The 16,470-nt window shown below is 39.4% G+C and overlaps 1 protein-coding gene across 1 annotated transcript in view; it reads left to right on the top strand.

Annotated features, from left to right (window-relative positions):
* Nucleotides 1-16,470, top strand: part of PAXBP1 (PAX3 and PAX7 binding protein 1) — a 34,632-nt gene that overhangs the window by 12,558 nt on the left and 5,604 nt on the right. Inside the window, exons 8-16 of the mRNA XM_043593717.1 lie at nucleotides 2,450-2,573; nucleotides 5,844-5,943; nucleotides 6,031-6,146; nucleotides 7,954-8,153; nucleotides 9,228-9,372; nucleotides 10,063-10,184; nucleotides 10,978-11,054; nucleotides 11,540-11,606; nucleotides 15,824-15,970. Of these exons, the coding sequence (XP_043449652.1) occupies nucleotides 2,450-2,573; nucleotides 5,844-5,943; nucleotides 6,031-6,146; nucleotides 7,954-8,153; nucleotides 9,228-9,372; nucleotides 10,063-10,184; nucleotides 10,978-11,054; nucleotides 11,540-11,606; nucleotides 15,824-15,970 (1,098 nt within the window). The remainder of the gene's footprint in view (nucleotides 1-2,449; nucleotides 2,574-5,843; nucleotides 5,944-6,030; nucleotides 6,147-7,953; nucleotides 8,154-9,227; nucleotides 9,373-10,062; nucleotides 10,185-10,977; nucleotides 11,055-11,539; nucleotides 11,607-15,823; nucleotides 15,971-16,470) is intronic.

Below are 16,470 nucleotides of genomic sequence, written 5' to 3' on the forward strand. Positions count from 1 at the left end.
TGGTAAACTAGATGATCCCATTTTTGCATTAGAGACTACTAGGACGTCTAGTTCATACAGTTTTCAGTCGCTTACTATTTTAAAAATGGTTAGCAGGAGACTTTATTGATTGATTTCAATCACTATGTTCCTAGAGAAGTCGACTTCAGAGTGTGCTTGTATGGTGTCACAGAGTCACTTAGATCAATGTTTTTGGAGAAGATCTTAAGTCTTGTATGTTACTTAAGTCTTGTATGAGCGGGAGAGGGACAGAAAGAGAGGGAGACACGGAATCCAAAGCAGGCTCCAGGCTCCGAGCTGTCAGCCCAGAGCCTGCTGCAGGGCTCGAACCCATGAACTGTGAGATCATGACCTGAGCTGAAGTCGGACACTTTACCGACTGAGACACCCAGGTGCCCCTGTAGTGACTACATTTTCATTAAAACAGAGGCAGATGATCCTTTCTTTGAAGGATGAGTATTTTATTTCATTTTGACATTTTCATATGCGTGGAGTTTTATTAAGAGGTTGCTGCTGAGTTAATGTCATAAATTGTCACCTTGGAAATGTTTAGGAATAAGTAGACACATTTGAATTTCATTTTAGTTATACTATAAAAGTTTGTTTCAGGGTAAAGCCATAGAAAGATAAACATCGGTTTGGTTTTTTTCTGTTTCGTTCTAAAAGTTTAAGTAGTTTGAACTTAGGTTTTTTTAATTATTTGAAAATCATTTTAACTTTCCATCGTTTTGTTTCCCTATAGTCCCCTTCCTTGTGTTCTTCGCCTTAAATTTGGTCTTGAAATCATAATAGTCAAGAACAGTTTTGAGTTTGGAGAGGGTAAAGAAATTGTCATGGTGCATACTCTTGAGACAAATCGATATCGTTAAGAAACCTGAAAGAGCTGAAAACGCGTCTTGAAGTTTTTATTCTCAGAATTTTCTCGGCTTTGTTGAAAAGCACTCTAATGACCTAAACAGAAAAATTGCATTATCGGAATTTTAACTATAAATTGAATAATTAAATGCTGTCAGATGCCACCTGGGGTGTGTCGCTGTCACGCTACGGGAGTGGCGACAGTCTCCGGGACACAAAGCGCACACCTTAGGTGCACAGGCACCTGTGTCTTCCGTCCTGTGTGGGGTGAAGACATAAGGGGGTGGGAAGTGTAAGTCACAGGAATGCAGCACTGACTGCCTTAAAAAAATTACTCGTAAATTTTAAAGATCGAGTCCGCGGGCTCAGTTGTCTAAGATAATCGGTGCAGATCTGGGGACCTTGTTGTCCATGGTGTGGCCTATTTGAGATTAAAATAACTCCATCGGTTTGATCTTTATGGGAGCATTTGCTGCTTTTGCAATGGAATCATGCCAGTGTATAAAAGTGCTTTTATTACAGACATCTTTGAATTCCACCTGCCTTTTTTTTTTATTTTCCATTTGCAGTCTGTTCAGTTCAGGAAGCTGCTGTCACACTTGGTGCCAGTGTTCCCAAACCCTAAATAATGTGTTTTCCATTTGCACTAACCATCAGGAAACTAGAATTTCTGGTTTCCTCAGGTATGTGTAGTGGTCATTAGTGTTTTGTGAAAGTTTCATAGCATTTGGTTATAATGTAAGATATTGATAAAGAGAAAGTTTTGTTTGTTCTTTTTAAGTTAGGTTTCATCCCATAAGTTTTTTGTACTGTGTGTGAACCAAGTGAATGCTTAGCTGTGGATATGAACCTGGAAAAATTCATGGACTTTGTAAACTGATAATTCATGTGAGGAATTTTATTATTTTATGACAAAGTATGGGCAAATACATTTAATAGGAAGAGCTTTCTGACTTTGAGATACTGACTTTAGGTTAGTGAAGGCTAGAAGTTTTATTTGCCTTACTAACGTAAATGGATGCAGTTCGCATTTAAGAACGTGTCGTCAGGCTGCGATGTGTCGTGACATTACCGTAAGGTACTTGGCGCACGTGAGTGGCGGAGCAGTTTAAGCGTCCAGAATTGGGCAGTGCGCAGACCCCCGCTCTTACCTGCTCGTGGAGCCCTGGCGTTTTTTCAGTATTGCATAGCGATAATGGTTTATTTTAAGCTACAAAACTTCTGAGGTAGATGATGCTGCTGAAAATCAAAAATGGACTTTAAAAGACTTGCAAGCACTTTATTCTGAAAGAAAAGCACTACGATTTTGACATTTCTTTACTTGCTCTCTTTACTAATACTGCAGCGTTAAGTTTCCTAACCAAACTTTTACTCCAATAACTAGGCACCGGACATTGTAGCCCTATGTATGGATTAAAAGAAGAGATGGTTCCTAAACTTCGTAATACTGAATTGCTATTTGTGTCCCATTGGGAGTTCATGATTATTCTGTCCATAGAGGGTACTTTTTCAGAAATCCGGAAATAGAATGGAACCCTCAGATAAGTAAGCAACTGAAGAGTTTGGTGTTACGGAGTGTGTTGTATTTTTACAGGTGCCACTGATTAATGAACTTGAATCAGCAATACATCAGCTGTACAAACAGCGAGCTTCCCGCCTTGTCCAAAGACGACAAGATGATATTAAAGATGAATCTTCGGAGTTTTCAAGCCATTCAAGTCAGTCCATCTTGAAGGTTTTTATTATTCATTAAACAACCTTGTTTACCTAGTGCAGCCTAATTGAAAATTAGAGAGCTTATTAGCTTTTTTTTTTTTTAAACAAACACATTTCCTTACTCTTGTGTCAGGTAGTTCTAAAACTTAAGAGCATGTACTTGGATTGTGTTTAAGAAAATACAGCTTCACAAAGGAGCTCAAAACATGCACTGATATTCTATCAATCTTACTCTTCTTTGAACCTATTTTTTCATTCTTTAGAGTATAGAGAAGACATCAGTATTTTATCTTAAAACAACTATCATTTGGCTCCAATTGATCTTTCCCCCCATTTCATCCTGGTCACAACACTGATACAAATGCTGTTGGAAAGATTCTGGGTTCAGGGACTGGGAGATTCTGAAGAGGGGAGAAGGGGTTCTAATTACATAACGGATAATACCACTCCAAGATTAGGGGATTTTTGTACTTCATGCCTCAGAGAAAAGCAAAATTTTTTATTCTCTAGCTTGCCTTTTATAGTGGGTTTTTTAGTAAGTCATTTGATGGCTACAGTTTTTGAAATTTTAATGTAAAAGTTTAGAAATTCAGTTTATATTCTTTTCATTATAATATGTGTTATGAAAAACCAAAATTAATCAGAAAGCTCTTATTAAATAGCTTAGCTGAGGTTCTTTAACCAGATGTGTTAAAGCTTTTAATTCCATATTTCCATTGTGCTCCATATTCTTGGGTACTCTAAGAGGAATTGTCCTAGCGTGGATTTCTTGTAGCTTCTTTTTATCATCTCTTTGTTCCCTACGCCAGCAGTTCTGAACGGAAGTGTGAACCAGAATTACCCGGGGTATTAATTTAGAATGCAGGTTTCTTGGTCCTATCCCCAGAAGTTTTTGCTAGGTCTTGGATGGTGACCGTATCCTCATGTTGAACAACCACTCCAGGTGATGCAAGTGCGAAGGGCCCTAGTGTCGTTCTTTCTGAAAACAATACCTCGTCATACAGGGGGTCCTCTAAATTAGATGTTGGATCCCTGAGAAAACATCTTGTGTGCGGAATGGGTTTTAGAGCATTGGAGAGAGGTGGTGTTACGGCCCTCAGAGCTTTGACCTTTCTATTTTTGCCACACAAACTTAAATTGGATTATTGCCATATCGGGCACCTAGATGACTAATGCAGCCCTTCCAGATCACTTTTGATCCAGACAGAACCAGATTTCTGGGGCAGATTACAGGTAACCATTAGACCTATGAAGGGAAGTAATTCCTTTTTTAAGTTAAATGGTTCGTATGAGCTGTGCATTTTATCGGATACCTTTTCCTCCCTATAATCTGTTCTTTGTAACTTGGAGCTATTTACTTACATAGAATGAGAAGTAAAGCTTAAATGATGTATGTTGATTAGATTGAGAGTCGAAAAGAAATTGAAAAGTAATGAGAAAGCGAAAAATACTACCTTCGAGGCAAGTATTCATTAATTGTCAAAGGTTTGAGGAAAATTACATAGGACGCTAAAACAAAAATCCCTGCAATTCATCTGTTGAGATTTGCGGACACTTAACCATAGTCACGGCATATAGTTCTTAGAGAAGTGAAGGAGGCTATCACTTGAGTCATCTACTCTCATATCTCCTTTAGTGTCCTATACGATCTACAAATGTAGAGACATTTTAAATATTTGTTACAGTGGTGAATATTCTTGACGGTATTTCTTTAATGAAGGAGACCTCTTGAAGAGAGACGGGAATCATTTCTGTAGTTTGGGACTTTAGCTATTCCCCTTTGGTGTGTGAATTCACGATTGAGGTAGAACAGGGGCATCTCTTCTTGTTTATCGTGTTCATCTTTCTTAACAATTGCTGAACTCTGGACCATACTTCCTAATATCAGAGCTGTTTTGAAATATGAATGAGTAACCCAGAAAGTCAACTTTTAAAAAGAGTAGGGTCTAAGATAGGATACACTGAAGCAGAGGGCTAACTTGGGGGTTTGTGTTTTCTTTTGCTGCTGTTGGCGGCACATCTCCGATATCAGGGGAAAACAAATTCAAAAGCCTTAAATTGAGGTCTTTTATTCGATGTATGACTTTCCCCGCATCTTATCCCTTAGCTTGTCTGCTTCTGTTACCATCCGTGTTTTACAGAGTATCTTCGTAAAACAAACGTAGAATTGAGGGAACTATTGCAGATAGATGTTTCCCCCACTCCTTCTACCCCAGGCAGAAGATTAGAGGACTGTTCACTGGAGTAAGAGAATGGGTCCAGAGAAAGAGACACTTAACATCTGGGAGCTCCAACAAGAAAGTTGACTTTCTCCCCAGTGTTCAGATGGAGATGCCTCTGTGAGGTACCTCCCACCTTTGTCCACAGAACTTCCAGTCTCCTTTCACATCAGGTAGTTAAGGATCAACAGAGAGAGTAACACAAGCAATAGAACCAAAGGGACCGAGGAAACAAAAACAATGCAATGCAGGTATCAGAAGAAAATTTAAAATATAATGGATATCCTTCGAGAGATAGTAGGAAGTGCCCTAGAGATGGGAATATTGTAAGAACCATCTCTTAGGAATTAAAAATATGGTAACTGAAATCAATAAATTTAAATTGGAAGGGTGGAAGCTAAACTAGAATATTGCCCTAGAAAGTTAAAAAAAGAGACAGAAAATAGGCAAAAAAAGGAATAATTCTGCTTTGAAAGAGTGTTCGAGAAAGTATGTTAGTCTTGTTCCGATGCGGTTTTCAGTCTACCATGTTGATCCTGCCCTTGTTCTAAAAATTGTAGTAGAGAATGTCTACACAGCAGAATTAGAATAAATAGAATAAATTCTCAAACTCCTGAAACAAAGCTGTTTTCTCATCCTTCCTACCCAGGATTTCTTTTCTGTCATATCATTAGACATGTGATGCTTAATTCCTTCCTTAAAAAAGTAATCTATAATTTTCTCTTTGCACAGGTAATTTTGGTTTTTAATTTATTTGGTCATCATGATAGCGTCAACTAGTTCTGTTACTTAGATACAAAAATAGTGATTAAACCCAGTCGTATTTACATAGGGTTGTTGAACTCTCTGTTTATTTTTTCTACTCCTTTTCATGGGAACACAGAATAATACTGAGATTTGCTCTAAACTAGAAAACTGTCTGGTTTACCAGTTACTGCGGAAGCCTGCTGTTGAGATTAGCAAACAGTCTATCATTATGGCTTATTCTGTGCAAACTCTTTCCTCAAGATTGCTGAAGGAAGGCTTTTAATTTTCACTGTTGTTGTTTTACAGATAAAGCTCTGATGGCACCAAATCTCGATTCGTTCGGGCGAGATCGGGCACTGTATCAAGAGCATGCGAAACGTAGGATTGCAGAACGGGAGGCCAGGAGGTAATTCTCAGAATGCTTGCTGTTGGTTCGTTTGCAAAGGGAGGAGTCTCTTGTATGTGGTTTGGGAACTTGCTGTTTGTTATTTAGGACTCGTCGTAGACAAGCCAGAGAGCAGACCGGTAAGATGGCAGATCACCTCGAAGGCCTTTCCAGTGATGACGAAGAAACTTCCACAGATATTACAAACTTCAATCTGGAAAAAGGTTAGACATTTATTTGGAAATGACGTTTTATTGCCAGTTTGGTTTCTACTTAGGTGTGGTTTTTACCACGAGATGATTTGAAGTTTTGTGGCCTCTGCGTTAGAATCAGCCGCTTTTTTCTTAATTGTAAAAACAGACACCCGTTTTTATTAACTGAATATCGTGATGAATTCTCAAAACTCGTGGTGACACCTTGTCTTGGAGTTTATTTAGTACTTGCATAATAAAACGATATTACTCTCCAGAATTGTAGAATTTTAAGTGACCAAAAAAAAAACAAAAAAAAGTCAGATTCTAGGATAGCCCTAACGCAGCCTGTCCTGGAGAGGCAGAGCTGGGCAGTAGGACACTCAGCCCTGAAAGAAACTCCTGATTTGGGGAGTCCCGAATAATTTCAACCCAAGGGGAGTGGTTAGTACTGTTATGTGCCAGGCATTTCTAGAAGAATCTTCCTTTCCTGCTATTGGTTGTGGTTATTTGGAATTATGTTGGCTGCAGGCCATTTGGAATTTAGTTAGAGAAGCTTCTTTTTCTCCCACCTTTTTATAGTGAATATGTTTAAACATAGAGAAACTGGAAAGAATAGCACAGTGATCCCATGTGCATATCACCCGGATTCAACAATTCTTACCAAACCAAGTTTGCCTTAATTCTTTGGGGGTGTGTGTGTGTGTGTGTGTGTGTGTGTATTGCTGAACCATTTGAAAATAGCCTACACATCATGATACTTCCCTTTCAACACTTTAGCATGTTTAACTGAAAATTCTTAATATTGTGTTTATTTAGCAACAGCTCCCCCGAAATAAAACTCTTGGGACTGGTTTTGTGGGTGGTTGTGTCTTTTCCAAACTGGGATCCACACGAGATTTCATGCCCTGCATTTGGTTGTTCCATTTTTTTCCCTAGGATTAATGAATGTCCATGAGTACTTTACACATATACACTCCCCTGTTATTTGTTTGTTTAAGACATTAAGTTTTTGAAGAGACCAGGTCACTTACCTTGCAGAATTTCCGACATTTTGTTTCCTCACGGATTTATTTGTTTTTCGATTCACCGAATTTCTATGTAAACTGGCACTTAGGTCTGAAGACTTGATTAGATTCAGGTTAAGCTTTTGTTTTGGCAAGAATACTTCATACAGGATGCTGCTGCGTATTGCAGAATATGAGATGACAGATGTTAGATTGTCCGGCTATTAGTGATGTTAAGATCCATCTTGAGAATTAGGTTGTCACAGTTCGGTCTCACCATTAAAAGATTCCCCTTTCCCAAGTCTTCAGCAGCATCAAATCACTTTCCACCTAAAGATCTAGCATCCATTTTGATACTTGTCCACGTCCGTTCTCACAGTCACCCACAGACCTTGAAAGAAGTGAAAATGATCGTTCACTGATTGTGATGCACTTCTGATATTTATACGGTGATTGTGGACTGAAGAGCTTGGAGCAAAGTTTGCACTTCACGCAGTTACTCACGGTTAATCTACTGTAGTAACTGAAATGGGGACTGACTTGTTGGGGGACTGGTGGTATTTAACTAAACTCTAGGAACAGGAAATGGTACATCTGGGAACCGCGAAGCTAAGACTGCCTGCACTCTGGTTTGCAGAACAGACATTTGAAAACCTAAACTTGCGTTCCTCCCTTCTGTTAAATTGCAATTAATAATGATTCCTCTGTTAATGAGCCTGACAGATACTCAGGCTACAAAGAAAATGTGGAAAATACTGAACTCTGAGTTTCCTACCACATTGTAAGTTATGGCTCTCTCTGGTGTTTTTGTTTGTTGTTATTGTTGTCTTTAGATCGCATTTCGAAAGAGTCCAGCAAGGTTTTTGAAGACGTACTTGAAAGTTTCTATTCAATCGACTGCATTAAATCCCAATTTGAAGCATGGCGTTCAAAATACTATCTGTCCTATAAGGATGCTTATATCGGCCTTTGTTTGCCAAAGCTGTTCAACCCCCTCATACGGCTGCAGCTTCTCACTTGGACTCCTCTTGAGGTGAGTGGCTTGTGTCACTGTTAGAAAACAATATAACACCATGCCTGGGTAATTTTAATCTCAAAGATCGAGATGTAAGTTGGAGCAAAATACTTTTCAGGGGAGATAGGGCACAGGGCTATAATACAAATTCAGCTGGGTGTAGAGTCATGGTTTTTTATCTCTATTCCTTCTCAAGAGAGCTGTTTATTACTTTCAAGTTATATACAGTGCTTTTCTTGGTCAACTAAAGTTGCATGTAGTGATACTGGGATGTGAACGTGAATGAACACTAAGAATTTGGTCCTTTGATCCTAGAAAAACTTAGAACCTCATGGGAAAGATTAGTGAGGAGGGTGTGAAATGACCTGAACTAAGTTGGGTGGTAATGGAAAATTGGGAGGATAAGACAAACCGATACGTTTAGGAGGTGGAATCAGTAGGACCCGTTGGCCTGGGATGTACATAAGGGAGGAGACGAGAAGTGCCTATATGTGTTCAGTGGTCCTGTTTAATAAAGAGTTTTGGAAGTTCCCAGCATGGGGACGGAGGCATGGCATGAATGAGATTGGCTGGGTTGAATGTGTCAACTGTAGGGAAAAGAGGGCTGAGGTTGACACCCTGGAAACTGAAAAAACTGTGAGCTCTGGGAACCAACCATTCAGCTGCCAGCTCCTGGTCGCTCTTCGCCGGACCTTGTGGAGTTTCACCCTGTGCACGTGTCCCTTGGTATACAGCAAAGGCTCAAGGGGACTTGTGTGCGCTCTGGAGTTCTTTTTTGGGTAGCTCCCTCCTCCACCCCATAGCTTCTGGCCACCTCCGCCTCCCTGAACTCTCGTTCTTGCCTCCGCAACTGAGCAAGACTGCTCTGCACCCCCCCACCAGGGGCTCACTCATTTGATTCTGTTTTCAGGGGTCATGGTCCTGTACTGCCTCTGGTCCAGTGTCTGAAAATAGATGTTTCATAGATTTTGTTCAGTTTTTAGTTGTTGACGACTGAAGCTTAAATCCCGTTCCTCTTGTTCTTATCATGGCTAGAAGCAGAAAGAGCAACTATTTTAAGTGTTTAGCTTTTTAAATATTGTTTTTTTCTAGGCAAAATGTCGTGACTTTGAAAACATGCTGTGGTTTGAATCTTTGCTGTTTTATGGTTGTGAAGAACGAGAGCAAGAGAAAGATGATGTAGATGTTGCACTGTTGCCTACAATTGTGGAAAAGGTGATTCTTCCTAAACTAACAGGTAGGGATATCTCAATTGAACATTTAGACACATTGGGTTTTCAAATCTGTTTTGAAGAATTTTAACCAGAGTGTGTTTCCTCATAGAAGTAATAATTACAAATAATTACAAATGATAAACAATTACAAATAATTACAACCACCTGGCCCAGAGAAGGCTAAAGGGTGGATGTCTCTTAACCGAGTAGTTGAAGACCCCTTTGGGGTAGGCCTGGCATTGGAGGCAGTAATGGATTCATGGATGAATTTTAGAGAAGCAAAATGAAGCAAACCTGAATACATAGTTTGAGGGCAGGGAATGGGTATGCATTTTCCTGGGAGCAACTTCATTACTTCTATCAATTTCTCAAAAAAAGATTAGGAATCATTGGTATGGGAACCTATTTAAAATACTAAAAATAAGATTCAAGTTTGGTTAGGAATTCTTGATGCCGGGACATCTAGGATTTAGAAGTCCTCCCCTTTATTATTACCGAGCAGCAGAAAATAGAATGAATCTATGCCCTCCCCACATGTGCCTAATCTTCAGGGTTCCCACAGTTAAGAGGACAAAGAAGACGGGCTTACTATACTCTAGAGAGAGAAAAAATAAATCAGGGTTGGCGTTTATAAGTTGAAGACTGCTTGACAGCCGATGTAAGTCGGCTGCAATCTACTTCTGTATCTCAACACCTTACTTTTCTCTTAATAGTAATAGCTGAAAATATGTGGGACCCTTTTTCTACAACACAGACTTCAAGAATGGTTGGGATTACATTAAAATTAATAAACGGATATCCTTCAGTAGTGAATGCAGAAAACAAAAATACACAGGTAATTTAATTCTTTATTATCAGTGGAAGGTTTTTTTCTCCCCTCTCCTTTCCAAAATGGGCAAGAGCTGAGGGAGTGAGTGGTTATGTTCTAAGCCTTGCCAGAAAATCTGATTCCCTCAGGCCATCTGGTCCTTTATGGCCTGAAATGTACAAAATTTGAGATCACAGTTTGTAGCTTTTAAATCCCTCTGGCAAGGTGATGTCATTAGTCCAGGTAGCTTCCCACCTGTGCTCTTCTCTGCTGCTCCTCACTGCCCCACCCCCCACTAATCAAAAAAACTGCATTTTTATGGAAAAAGAAAAATGTAAAACTATTAGGGTGGGTAACAGTTGATGATTAAAATGCTAAAACATAGAGCAGCGTATAAAACCACAAGGTTTTATAGTAGTTTATATAACTAGTTTCCGAACTTCAGATTGCTGCCATCCCTCTGGACATTCTTAGGTGCTGTTTAGACACAGAAGAGGTGCTCTTTATCTTGTTTTCACTGACTTCATTTTGAGAAGAACCAGATTACGTGTCTGATCTTAAATCTTAGTAATATGGTAGACTTGAAGGGTTTGTAGATTTCTAAGTGGCGTCGTTGCTTGGTAGTTGAGGGATAAATGAGGAGTAGGGAGTATTAAAGACCTTAACGCTTGCAGTGAGAAGGGAGAAAACTGGAGAAGACGGTTTACTCGAAATTGAATACTTGATCATATGATTTAGAATATGGCTTGTTTTTATTTCTTAAAATTTAACTTTTATCGTAACCCTTCTTAAAATGTGTGATCTGCTTTTAATTCTTTAGGTGTACCTAAAAGCACTTTTACTAAGAATGAGGAGAACTTTAGATGATGATGTATTCATGCCCTTATATCCCAAAAAGTAAGTAACTCTTAACATTAAGGGTGATGATAATATTGGGGGTGCCTGGCTGGCTAGTGACTAGAGTGTGTGACTCTTAATCTCAGGGTCCTCAGTTTAAACCCCACGTTGGGCAGGGAGCCTACTTTAAAAACAAAAAAGTTTTAAAAAGATGATCTTCTCCATTATCTTCAGAGAAGGTTTCTTAAATTCTAGAAAAACTAAAGGTAGCTTGAAATATAAACTTTACCTATTTGGTGTAAGCCTGTAGCCCAAAGACACTAGCTCAGTGGAGAAATTGTTCCCTTAAGCGGAATAAAGCAAGTAATGCTTTTTGTTCTCCCTTTCTGCCTAAAATATATTTCCATTTTCTTTTAAACCTATCTTCTGGAATAGTTAGTTGGAAATTTGAAAAGTTAATTCTTTTGTTCACCTATTTTACTTGTAGAAATCTTTTCTAGGAATCAGCACTTACAATGTGTTTGCTCATGTTTCTTTTTTCATAGTGTCTTGGAAAATAAAAATTCTGGGCCTTATTTGTTTTTTCAACGACAGTTTTGGTCTTCAGTTAAGGTATGTGCCTCTAGGCTCTCCAGAAGACTTCAGATTTTGTTTGACTCCTATACTTTGAAAAGTAATTTGGTATTTGATTAAGTAACTCTATGGACTTAGATCGATGTCTATATCCAAACTCCATTTTAAATTAGTTTCGTTCCAAAAGTTTATTCGGGTTTCATGTTTACACACGAGAAGATGCATTCTGAGTTCGAAAGCAAGGTCCAAGCCAGCCAGCAAACTGCCTTGCTAAACCACAGTTAATTGATTCAGCAAGGAGAACACCAGTTACTTTCTGAGTTGGGAAAAATAGCACCGAATGTGCTAGAAGTGGAGGCTCGTGGAGCTTTTGTAATCTAGCACAGTTGGTGGTAAATAAGCATTATTTCAGGTGTGATGAATCGTGAAAGGAGAAATTCAAGGAAGTAAGGGAGCATATGACAAGAGGCACAGAAACCTTGACTAGTGAGTCACAGAAGATCCTCCACCACCACTCTGAGGAAGTGGTATTTAGGTTATAGGAGTTGGCACTGAGATGAGAGACAGCAGCACACACTGGGAAAACTGAGAAAAGTCCAAGAGGGCTGGACTTGGGGAGGAGATGAGCTGTCCGGATGATACAGGCACTGTCATTTACGTATAGACATGTATTCACCACCCAGATCAAGATGCATAACCCTCCTACCATCGCCCCAAATCTCCCATGCCCCTTTGTAGTTAACACCATCCCTGCACCATGGCGACCCCTTCCTTTTTCTTGTCCTCTGGTTGTCTTTGTAAGGGTGTCTTATGAATAGAATCTTTATGGAATACTTTTGAGTCTGGCTTCATTCACTTAACAGTGCATTTGAAATTTCTCAGTGTTGTCATGTGTTATTGGCAGAGTCTTTCTTTTTTTTTGCCAAGTAGTACTCCTTTGTAAGGTGAATATGCCACAAGTTGCTGTATTTTTTTAACTTTATTAATCTGTTTTGAGAGAGAGAGAGAGTGTGTGTGTGGGAGGGGCAGAGAGGGGGAGAGAGAGAGAGGCCTAAGCAGGCTCTGTACCGTCAGCGCAGAGCCCGATGTAGGGTTCGAACCCACAAACTGTGCAATCGTGACCTGAACCAAAACCCAAGAATTGGATGCTTAACTGACTGAATCACTCAGGAGCCCACTGTATTTTTTTAAATCCATTCCCCAGTTGAGGGATACTGGATTATTTCTGGTTTGGAGTGATGATGAATAAAGCCGTAAGCATTTGCATACAGGTTTTTTCTGGATACGTAAGTTTATGTTTCACTTGGGTAAATACCTAGGCAAAGCAGTTTTTTCAGATCAGCGATACGTTAACGTTATGCAGTTACCCCTCCCTCTCGCCACAGACCATGTCAGTTTTGGGTGGTTTTTCTTTGAAGTCATTCTACAAGATGTGTAGTGGTGTCCTTTTAATAGTTTTAATTTGTATTTCTCTAATGCCTGATGGTGTTGAGCAGATTTTCATGTGTTTATTTGCCATTTGTGTATGTTCTCTGGTGAAGCCTCTGTTCAAATCTTTCGCTCATTTTTAAAAGAATGTCTTACTCAGCTTTGAGTTCTGTATTCTGGATACAAATTTTTTATCGGGTGCATGATTTGCAAAGAGTTTTTCTTTCCTAGCGTGTGGCTTGTCTTCATTCTCTTAGCAGTTTTTCAAAGTACAGAAATTCTGTTTTGATTAAGTCCGGGTTATGACCGTTTCCTGATTGGGTTGTGCTTTGGGTGTCACATCTAAGAAGTGTTCACCTAACACAGGACTACAAAGTTTTTCTCCTATTCTTTTCATCTAGATTGTTCTTAGTTGCGGGGTTTACATTTAAGCCTCCGATCCATCTTGAGTTATAGGATGTGGGGCCTGGATTGAAGTTTGTTTGTTCTAGAACTGTTGGTTTGAAAAGGCTTTTCAAAGGCTTTTTCTTTTTTAAATTAAAAAAAATTATTTTAATTCCAGTATAATTAAATACAGCATTATATTGGTTTCAGGTGTGCAATATAGTGGTTCAGCAATTCTGTATGTTCCTCAGTGCTCACCATGATACATGCACTCCTTAATCCCCACCCTTCCACCTCCCCTCCGGTAGCCAGCACTCTGTTCTCTGTAGTTGAGTCTGTTTCTTGGTTTGTCTCTGTCTCTCAGTTGTTTTGTTTTGTTTTGTTTTTCCCTTTGCTTGTTTCTTAAATTGCATTTATGAGTGAAATCATAGGTATTTGCCTTTCTCAGACTGATTTCTTTCGCTTAGCATCATATTCTCTAGCTCCATCCGTGTTGTTGCAAATGGCAAGATTTCATCCTTTTTTATGGCTGGATAATGCTCCATCGTGTATACACACATCTTCTTTATCCGCTCATCCATCGGTGGACACTTGGGCTGCTTCCATAATTCGGCTATTATAAATAATGCTAAGGTTGTCCATTCTTTATTGAATTGCTTGTGTACCTTTGTTGAAAATTAGTGTGGGTCATGGAAGGGTTTTTAGCAGGGAAGTGACATGGACAGATTGCCATTTTCAAGTTGCTTTGGCTGTTGTGTGGCTAATGGTCAAAGCTGGGAAGAATAGTACTAATGAAAGTTTATTGTGAATGTACCACGTACGGAGCACTGCTACGTCCTGTATCGTTTATCTTGTCGATTCCTCACAACAGCCTGTGAACTATTGTTTCCACTCCACTGATGGGACAGTTAGGCCCAGCATAACCTGCCCAGGATCATTCCTTTGTTCACTGTAGAAATGGGGTCTAACTCAGGCTAGTCTGACTGATGAGCAGCTCTTCTCAACCGGGTTCTATGAAACAATCACTAAAACCCTGAGTCCTCCATTGTGCATAATGAATTCTCTTTTCCATGATTCTAGAATGGGATGTACCATCCTTGGGAAAATTAAGTAAGGGGTCACTCAAATCATTTTCTGTAGGTTTTAGTTCTCTCACAGAACCCTGCTTGAGAAAGACTACTCCAGAGCATATGCTCATAATCACTTGAGTAACTGCAGGGTCCAGAAAGAGACTATGGCAGCTTAGATTGGGGGGTCGCAACAGGAATTGAGAGAAATGGGCAGAATGGATGGAGGTGAGGTCAGACAACTTGAGGGAGAGGGGAATAATGACATCCAAGCTCCTGGCCTGATCAGGTGGTTGGATAATGTTAACATTTACAGAGATGAGAAATATTGAGAAACTTGGAAATTTTTATGGTGGGATGGGCTGGGGACTCCCATTTTATAATAATGCATTCTGTCCTTTTTGAGGATGGTTGTGGGACTCACTTAAGCATGATTTTGAATGGAGGACATTTACTAAGAGTCGGTACTTGCCCAGTAGTACTTTCTGTTATGATGGAAGACGTTCTGTTCTTGCACCGTCCTGTCCAGTAGCCACTAGCTCCATGTGGCTATTTACATTAGAATTCGTTAATTTTAATTAAAGCTTAAAATTCAGATCTTCGGTCATTCGGGGCAATATTTGGACCCTTTAAAACTGTTTATTAGTACGTTGGCAAGACACGATCCACTGTATTTCATAAGGTGTGTTTTACTCTAGTTTCTTTGACTTAATGTAGTTGCTTAACTCCTCTCAATAGTTTCTCTTCTTGTAAAAAAAAAAAAAAGATCCAGACTTACAGAAACAGAGATATGATTTGTGATGGCCGAAGTGAGGAGTCCAGGTTGGGGGGATTAGGTGAAAGGGGTCAAAAAGTACAGACTGCCAATTATAAGATAAAATAATTCTGTGTATGTAATGTACAACATGGTGACTGCAGTTAATAATGTGTTTATATTTGAAAGTTGCTATGGGAGTAAATCTTAAAACTTCTCATCACATGGGTGGGGTGCCTGGGTGGCTCAGTCAGTTGAGCATCTGACTTCAGCTCAGGTCATGATCTCGCAGTTGATGAGTTCGAGCCCTGTGTCGGGCTCTGTGCTGACAGCTCGGAGCCTGGAGTCTGTTTCTGATTCTGTGTCTCCCTCTCTCTCTGCCTCTCCCCTGTTCAGGCTCTGTCTCAAAAATAAAGATACACATTTAAAAAAAATTTTTTTTTAAGTTCTCATCACATGGGAAAAAATTTACAATTAGGTGAAAGATACTACTGTGGTAATCATTTTACAATACGGTATATATACTTCTGTGAAATCATTATGTTGTACACCTTATGCAATGTTACGTGTCAGTTATATTTCGATCTGGAGGAAAATAATTTTTTTTCTCTCTCTCTTTCTAGCTATTAGGGAATTTTCTTCAGTGGTACGGCATTTTCTCAAATAAAACTCTTCAGGAGTTATCAATAGATGGTTTATTAAATAGATACATTCTCATGGCTTTTCAGAATTCAGAATATGGAGATGACAGCATCAAAAAAGCCCAAAATGTGAGTTAAATGACACACATTGTAGTTTTTAAAGCATATAAATGAGAATGAGTTAAGTTTCCTTTGTGTGAAGAGAGATTTTAGAATTTTAAGAAAACCCCTTTGATTATTGAACTTGGTGTAATGTTGACAGTCAGTTTGCCTCCCAGTAGTTCTGAACCCCCTTAACATTTTTTACATAAAAATGTGTATAGTTATGTTTGTATTTATTCTTCTTTCCATCTATTATGTCATTTTTGTAGGTGTTAATGAAAGTTGTAATTTCAGGGTAATTTTTAACGGTTGGGTGAATGTTGTTTTGAATGTTATTAAAGAAACGGGCTCTCTGGTTTAAGAAATCATTTTAGGGGCGCCTGGGTGGCGCAGTCGGTTAGGCGTCCGACTTCAGCCAGGTCACGATCTCGCGGTCCGAGAGTTCGAGCCCCGCGTCGGGCTCTGGGCTGATGGCTTAGAGCCTGGAGCCTGTTTCCGACTCTGTGTCTCCCTCTCTCTCTGCCCCT

Source organism: Prionailurus bengalensis, chromosome C2, assembly GCF_016509475.1.
Source record: "Prionailurus bengalensis isolate Pbe53 chromosome C2, Fcat_Pben_1.1_paternal_pri, whole genome shotgun sequence".
Taxonomy (NCBI): domain Eukaryota; kingdom Metazoa; phylum Chordata; class Mammalia; order Carnivora; family Felidae; genus Prionailurus; species Prionailurus bengalensis.